General features: G+C 36.6%; 1 protein-coding gene across 5 annotated transcripts in view; it reads left to right on the plus strand.

The window, feature by feature from the left end:
• LOC126776307 (uncharacterized) overlaps window positions 1-6,247 on the plus strand; it is a 147,792-nt gene extending 141,545 nt beyond the window's left edge. For 4 of the 5 annotated variants that reach the window (XM_050498718.1, XM_050498722.1, XM_050498720.1 and 1 more), the window contains 8 exons: window positions 363-527; window positions 1,587-1,652; window positions 1,976-2,436; window positions 2,694-2,814; window positions 3,101-3,217; window positions 3,760-3,851; window positions 4,207-4,361; window positions 4,524-6,247. In XM_050498718.1, the coding sequence (XP_050354675.1) occupies window positions 363-527; window positions 1,587-1,652; window positions 1,976-2,436; window positions 2,694-2,814; window positions 3,101-3,217; window positions 3,760-3,851; window positions 4,207-4,361; window positions 4,524-4,711 (1,365 nt within the window). In that variant the 3' untranslated portion in view covers window positions 4,712-6,247. The remainder of the gene's footprint in view (window positions 1-362; window positions 528-1,586; window positions 1,653-1,975; window positions 2,437-2,693; window positions 2,815-3,100; window positions 3,218-3,759; window positions 3,852-4,206; window positions 4,362-4,523) is intronic. The other variant, XM_050498721.1, reaches the window with a different exon arrangement.
• Window positions 6,248-8,867: the final 2,620 nt, after the last annotated feature.

The following is an 8,867-nucleotide window of genomic DNA, read 5'->3' on the forward strand; positions in this document are numbered from 1 at the left end:
CGAGTTTTTTGACCGATTCAAACAAGGATCATACTCTTAATCGCCATTAAATATCGTTTTCTGGTTCTTTTAATGCCTAGCAGTTGAGATGGGGGTGACTCTTTTCTACTCCGCCACACGGCTTCTGTTTTTCTTTAATTCTTTGATAACTGACTTTAAAAAGGAGTATATACTCAATTCGTTCCGGACATTCTGGTTGTCTGTTTTTATTTTTCTGATTTATTTCATACGATTCGTAAAATTATAATTCAAATCATCACTTTATTAATTGAAAATTGTTGATTTTTTTTTTACTATTCAAGCTCTTATACATGTAATAAATTATTTTATGTAATACATATTTTAATTTTGTTTTTTTTTAGCCTTACACACAAATAACGGTTACATCAGACGAAGAGGAAGCAACGAAAAGAAATTCTGAAGGGTTCTCTAAAGCTCTAACGACAAAACTGACGGGCTTGACCGAAAACGGTGAAACTAACGAGAACAAAATAGATCATTTGGACAAAAAATTACAACAACAGCAGGTAAGGTCCGAAAATTAAGATGCATTGCTCCGTAAACCTTCACACGGTCTTGTAGTTACTTGAGTAGAACTCTTCTAGAAGTAGTTGGAATGGCTTTAATATTATATAAAATGCCTCGTGCTACTTTAATTTCTTATATTCATCGTATAATTAAAGAGAAATTTTTGTTAGTCCAGCATTTTTGTGTAAATATCAGACTATATTTCGTCTTTTTGTTTTTTTTTTTTTTTGGGTGTAAAACCGATACTATAATCAACACTAGAAATCATTGATTTTGATTCGTAATTATTTATAATAATACAGTTTATTTTTGATAAAATAATTAGATTGTTTCTATCTTAAGTTTAATAGATTATATGTAAGTTATATAATTTTTATTTAATATTGTTTTATAAATGTTAAAAACTTAAAAAAAAAATAACCTCTTAAATCGGTTTTGGTTGTAAAAACGGTTAAGGGATATAACTTTTTCGGTTCGTCAACTAAATTGTACATTCGGAAAACAGGAGAGAAAATCATTACGATATTGTGTTTTATACCCTGTTTTGCGAATATTAATCTTTCTTGGTTCAGGTATAATATAATACAATAGTTACATCAAGCTATTATAACCACAGCTTCATAATGCTTGTAATGTATTTTACGCACATACAATATCAACGAACTCTCCGCCATGATTTTTATATAATATTGATATATTAGTTTTGTTTAGTTTTGAATCTTTATGTATTTTATGCTAAAATAAATATTATTTATTACAATATATATTCTGCCTTTCATTTAAACGCTGATCGAACCTTGTGTAGTTAGATGCTTGTTTCGCACGATGCACGTTTTGCGTATATTTTAATAGTTTTTTTATTTCTTCTTTAAATAAAATATCAGTGTTGCTATTTTTAAATTTTGTTTTTTATCTTTTCCTATAACTGTCATACATTATGTGGAAACTATTATATTTGTATACAATTATAAATAAACAATGTAATAGTTTCAAAAAATCATGAAACATTTTGTCGTGTATAAATAACATAAGATGGCCGCCGGGCTGTAAATTTCCAGGCGGCTCAAAAGTCTCGCACTAACGAGGACTGGCCTGACGGGCTCTTTGACGATGCTCATACGAAGGTGACTGACATATTTTACACTAAACAATAATTTTACACAACAATAATTTTACACTAAACTTTTACTAAACAATTTTCGGCTTATACCTTTACAATAGATAACGCTAGCTCATATTGTAAAACTTCAAAAACATTTGTACATATCAAAGGTAAGTCACATTTTAATCACTAAATTATCTATAACCCGAAAATTGTTAACTAACAAATAATTTTTCATTATTTAATAAAAAACGAAATGCACGCGAGCTTAATCTTCGCACTAAACTTACACTAATTAAATGACTAATTGAAAAAAATAATTTAAATCGAGCCAAAATCTACTAGGAGGTACTGCGATTCGAACGAGAACTACTCCAATTAGAACAGGAAGAGCTTAAAAGGCAACGTGAGAATCTTCTAAGAGACCAAAACAGAATAATACAGAAATCCGTCCAAGACATTTCAACGGCGGGCGCTCCAGAGAAACCAATCATTCACCGAGCGAGTAAATCGACACACCAGAACTATAGACACTCCATGCCGAATCTGTTGATTAGCGAGAATTACGTGCCGCCTGTCGTCGAAAGACCAGTCATTGATGAGGAGATGAAGAGGAAGCCGTTCGTATCTGAGGAACATATTCAGAGCCACTTCGGTGTGGAAGAGAGTCGGAAATTGTTGTTCAATGATAAGACTAAGTTCGCTGAGGTTCGGAGACCAGTGCCTAATTTGATGAGACCTCCGCAGCCAATTCTTCCACCGAAGCCGAGAAGTCGCGATTCTATTGAGAGGGAAATTACAATGAGGTGATGATACTCCTAATACTTTCATATAATTTCTACACTGGCTTAGACGAGACGAAGTATGAAGTTTTTTTGTATGAATTTCTTTGTTTGTGATCTTGATCAAAGGACTATTTTTATATTGATAGCAATATTATTAAATATGTCAAAGTTCTATTTTTAACGAATTCTTAACTATCTACAGTTCAAATAAAATTATTTAATAATAATTATATTACTGTTATTTATAAGAAATAAAATAAACTTTCACGATATTTCAGGAGTAGTCGATTACCATCCGCGGTGGAATACGTCAATATTGATCGGAATGCTGTTCAGATGCGCCAGAAGGCTGTCAACGGTAATGGACAGTACCACCCCATGACCAGGCACACGTTGCAGGTAACATACCTACAATTATAATTATATATTTAAGTGTTTTATGATATTCACTGATATATCTTATTAAAGTAGAAGAAATGCCTCTCACACATATAATTCTAAATTTAGCCTTCTTCGGTCATAAATAATAGTCACTGCTCTACAGTTAACCTCAATGGGATACACATTAATGGGATACAATTGAAACATGTTTAGTAATTTGTTTTTAAAATATTATTTTATAAATAAAAATAGCGAAGTGTTGACCAAATAAATGAGTATAATATTATTGTGTCATGTATTCCAGGCTCTGAGCGCGGCCCCTACACCCAAATTGATCTCAAACACGGACTGGATGCAAACGCGCAACCAGAAGGCCAGGAAACCAGCTAACTTCAACTATAACCAACACTGGCTGATACAGGTACTGTTGGCAGAAATAATTGAAGCGCAATTTTTTTTTTTCAATTTAAAATAGTATTTTATATGAATGGATTCGTTATTTATATATATTAAATTATAAATGAATTAAGTACGTTATATACGTACGAACACGTATTGTTAATAACTAATTATTTTATGGATTCAAAATAATTGTCTGCGTCGTTTAGCAGCGTACAAGACCTAAAAACGATTTTAACTCTTTGAGCGTTTGGTGTTCCTGATTAAATAATACTTTCATATAGGATGACATAAGAAAACTTTTATAATATATTATTCATTTTAATGACAGCAATTTGTTTATGTCAAAGTCAACAAGTGAAGCACTTATCATCAAGTCGACAGCTCCTTGGTCATTCTATACTTAAAACTCGTTGATCTAATATATCGATTATTATTATCTCCTGCGTACTTGCACTTATGCACTTAACAAGTCCAGCTATTATCGGGCCAAAATCTGCCTGGTAAATAATATTATAATTATAATGAAAACAGAGTATAAACGTAGAAAATGTTGTGTGTTAGGAGGCGGAACAGAGAAGGTTACAGGAGCAGCGCGTGACGCGAGCGCCCCGCGCCCCCCGCGACCCGCCGCCCGCGCACCTCTCGTACGCCAAGTGAGTTTTATTTATCGCGTCTGTTATATTTGTAATGATAATAGAATGGGCATAGAGTTTTAAAGTTACAGACACTTTGTAAATGATATATTTATAATACTTTGTGAAATCTCTTCCAAGGGATTTTATGAAAATTGGCGTAACACTACGAACATAAATTTTTAACTCAAATATTTAAATAGTTAATACTCATAGCTGTGTATGGCTTCCTAAGGGAAGCCAAGTATACTGGTCATAAAAGTTTGCAAGTAACAATGCATCAATTATATATCAAATAATCTATGAGCGGCACTTATGATTTCTCAAAACTTGTCCATAATTAAACAATATAAAAAATGTAACTAATTAATTTCAGTCCAATCATCGGCCAACATCTCCTGTCGCAAGAGAGACACGGGCGACCGGAGCCGATACCCAGGCCCGACATACCGCGCACCGCCGAGCCGAGAGAAGATAAAATGCTGAGCGTCAGCGGAAGGCGGAAATGCTCACACTGCGGAGAGGAGCTCGGTAAGTAGAGATACCACTTAAATGGATCCAAAAAAGGCACACACTCGAAGGTACCCTTTTAAACGACCCATAAAACGGAGGCTGAGCGCGACGGCTCGGTCGAACGTGCCGTCAGCGCAGCTAGAAGGAGGAACGTAAGTAGCGAGCGAGTCCCGTGCGCAGGGCGCGGCGCGGCGATGATCATCGAGTCGCTGTCGCTGTGCTACCACGTGTGGTGCTTCTCGTGCGCCGTGTGCGGCGCCGCGCTGGGCGACGGGCGCGCGGGCGCCGACGTGCGCGTGCGCGCGCGCCGCCTGCACTGCCACCACTGCTACTCGTCCGACGACGGCTCCAAGTACTCCGCCGTGTAGGCGCCGGTTGACCGGCCGGGTGTCGCCCGAGCCGTTCGAGCGGGATCTCCTTCCCGACCGTTTTCTGTGTTCGAACGGTTTCTATGAGTCGGTGGCGAGAAATCTTCGAGCGATCGAGTCGGTGAAATTTAGTTGATTACTTTTATTTCTCGCTCTACGATGTCCAAATATTATTGTCAACCCGATAGGCATAAGTAGGAGGTAGTGCGTCCCTAATCGTTTGTTTATCTTTGTATTAACGGTAAATTTAAAAGGAAAGTGATAAATATATTCTAAATATTATACCTGAAGATTTTTTGTCGACGTTTCCCCTCACAATTTTCACTCTGTGTCCGACACCGCTCCCGATCCCCCTCCCCGCGCACGTGTGACGTCACACGCGTGCGCACAAGACTCGTCTCTGGCCTCAGCACGTCTGAGCCCATTATTGCACGCTTTTGTTTACCTCTCACCTCGAAGCGGTGTCGTAGACTCATTTACTACGTTATTGTCAGGTTTTGAAATAGTACATTTCGTGCACGCAAAATATTTTCATTTGATCGAAAATACTAAATTTTGCGTCCTCGGGAACTTTTCTAACCGTCGACTACGACACTGTCTTTGTAATTTTCAATAAATCCTCGTAACTCCTAAACCTTATTCCTTTATTTAAATATTATTTTTGCACATTTATTTAAAATCAAAATCAAATTTGATTATATTTTAACTGTAAATGAAATGGTCACGTGTGTTTATTCATTTGTTTAAAAAGAACATCAAAATGTCACGTTACGTTGAATCAGTTCGAAAAACAAAACAATTTGATCTTTTAACATTACTTTGATTACCAGCAATGCTATTCTGTAAGAACTCACTTCATTACTCACCCGTGGAATGTTGACCCGACTTATGGTGACGTACTATTTGGATGTTTTAAATATTAGTGTCAATATCGGTACTTTCTGATATTTCAAAATCGCGTGCTGCTAAGAGTTTTGAGTTCTTACAGAATATTTCTACAATCAAAATTTTTAAAGTTGCGAATTGAAAACGACTGTTTTTTTTTTTTTTGAAGATATTTTTTCTTAGAATTATTTCGTTTTAAATTTCTCTTATATTGTGCCATGCAGTGACGTCATTAACACTTAATCCCTTTGATTCGTTTAATCTTTAATATTAAAGAATATAACAATTGTAACTAATGAAAACGTATTCTAAATACATAGAACTTTGTATAATTTTGTAAATAATTTTAATTTATGTTAGCGTGTGTTAATTTAGCTTTAATAGTTAGTACGTTAGCGTAAAGAGAACATTTAATCCAAAAATGGTTATTGTTTTTATAATTGTATATTAATGATTGTCATTCTCGTATGTTACTCTAACAACATTATTTTGTTTGTGAATTTCTTACGGTTTTTAACATAAATATAAATGTGATTAATATTTTTTTTCCTTACGTTATAATTATGTTAAATTTCGATGTTAATTGTCGATCAACCTGTACATTATCTATGTGAGCTACAACTGTATATCAATAAAATATTACGAACTTTATCATCTTTTTTTTATAACATAATACATATATTACAAACTTCTTATTTACATTAAAGAAATTAAAATTAAAAATAGTTTTTTTTTTTTTTTTATATCGCCGGGAGGGCAAATGACTCTACTCCACCTGATGGTAAGTGGTAGTAGAGTCCAAACGCGACGACGGCCAGTACAGACGGGAAAAACGTTCTGCACTAGCCGCCTTCGCCTTGCCGGCCCGCAAGATGCCTCTTCACGCCTCGTTTGAAGGAACCCGGGTTGTAAGAGGAGGGGAATACGTGAGCTGGTAAGGAATTCCATTTTTTGGAAGTGCGACAAAGAAAGGAGTTGCCAAATTTCTTTGTTCGCGATGGAATTGATGTCACAGTTAGGCGGTGACATCGAGAACCAGCTCGCGTGGACTTAAGAAGGAAGGGGGAAGCAGGAATTAGAGAGAATAATTCGTCAGAGCACTCGCCGTGATACAGTCGATAGAAAGCGCTCAGTGCTGCTATCTCACGACGCAATTGTAAAGGTTCAAGGGTGTTTGTGACCTTTACGTCGCCAATAATGCGTACGGCACGTCGCTGCAACCGGTCCAAGGCTTCAAGTAGGTACTTAGCGGAGCCATCCCAAAGGTGCGAGCAATATTCCACGCAAGACCGTACCTGTGTTTTGTACAGCAGGCACAGTTGTTGTGGCGTGAAAAAGCGCCGCACCTTGTTCAGAACTCCGAGTTTCCGTGAAGCTGTTTTTATAACAGCCTCGATGTAATCCCTTGGACTAAGGTCGCTGCGAACGTCAATCCCCAGCATGGCGATTTTGCTTTGCATCACCAGCGGAGTACCACAGAGGGAGGGAAGACGGGAAAATGTTGACTTTTTCGCCGTGAGAGCGCATACCTGTGTTTTCTTGGCATTAAACTCAACAAGATTATCAGAGCCCCATTTGGCGATGAGATCTAACGTCCTATCGAGTTCAATGACAAGATTCTCCCGCCTCTCCTCAGTTTCCGCCCGCCCAGCCACTGCGCGTCCGTGGTATCCACCATGCACTGTACTATCATCTGCAGTGTGGAATGATGGCAAGAATGCTATCAGTATTTCCCCTTTGAATCGCAATTCCGATTCTCGGGGCAAAAAATGAAAGCCCTGCTGTCACCAGTAGAGGCAATAAAACGGGGTGTAATATTTTTGATGAAAGTTTTTGCACTCCAAGGTCCAAGCGTGACAACTTACCTTTTATAATTAAATTAACTTTTTAATTTGAACACCTTTATAATGCCACTGCACAAGACACAATATAGTTATATTTAATAAATACAGATATTAATCTACGTTTATAAATATCTGTGGAACCAGCTGCAAGTCCATGGAATCAGACGAGACTTCTTTTTTAAGTAAGAGACATAAAAAAATATGTTGTTTGAAAAGTCTTATAAAAAAATCTTTTAAATTAAACATAGATTACAAAAGTATTCCTTTTAAGAAGTAAAGTTGCTTAACATATAAACCGTAACAATTTCCTAGGTGTTTTTAAAATATTTTTAATCATAGTTAATATAGTGATAAATAATGGCACAAGTTAACTAGTGCGGAAGTTCGCCTCACATAACAGTAATCTTATTATTTCTGTAATCCTTATTAATATTATAAACGTCAAAGTGAGTTTGTTTTTTGGTTACGTCTTTACTCATAGGACATAGGATACCTACACTACAACTTTTTTATCGCTGGAAAAACGCATTACGCGGTTCCCCAATGGGAACAGGGGGGTATGTGGGGCTCGCTGGTGTCCAATTCGCCGAGTGCAGCCCGAACATCGGAATACCCACTAAAAAACCAGCGGTACCCTTTTCGTCTACAAGCAGCATTCTACCGTGACGCCCTGATGAGGATATCTAACTCCTCACATACTGTTTAATTTAATTGATTAATTTATTTTAATATCACCTCTTTTTTCTTACAGGTTTTTAATTAGAAAGAATATACTAATATAATTAAAAAGTTATGTTTTATACTATGGTAGAAAGATGGTAATTTCGCATATTTAGCTGTTGGTACATGGTCATGGTACTAGACCCTAAACGTTCGTACAAATACCAATAAGTTGGTAATACTAGCATTAATGGCGTAGCGTAGTGCTTTGCACTGCGTCCATCTTGGCGTCGAGTTACGTATATATATATCTGTAGAAGGTATTAAGCATACATACATTGAACTGAAGCTTATAACCAGATTTCAAATATTCGATGAGAACTGTATTTAGTTGTTTATTACGTAACATGACGTTGAAAGTATAAATGCTTCAATTTACTCACAGTTCATAAAAACAGCAATTTCTACGTAATAAAAAGGCGTATAATATGTAAAAAAAGGTTAGTTGGCTTAAGGGGTGGGTTACTAAGTTATATGTAATTCTGGGTAGGTACCACCCACTCATCAGATATTCTACTGCAAAACAGCAATACTTGATATAGTTGTGTTCCGGTTTGAAGGGTGAGTGATCCAGTGTAATTACAGGCACAAGGGACATAAAATCTTAGTTCCCAAGGTTGGTGGCGCATTGGCTATAAGCGATGGTTGACATTTCTTACAATGCCAATGTCTAAGGGCGTTTGGTGACCACTTACCATCAGGTGGCC

The sequence above is a fragment of the Nymphalis io genome, chromosome 20 (assembly GCF_905147045.1).
Source record: "Nymphalis io chromosome 20, ilAglIoxx1.1, whole genome shotgun sequence".
Taxonomy (NCBI): Eukaryota; Metazoa; Arthropoda; class Insecta; order Lepidoptera; family Nymphalidae; genus Nymphalis; species Nymphalis io.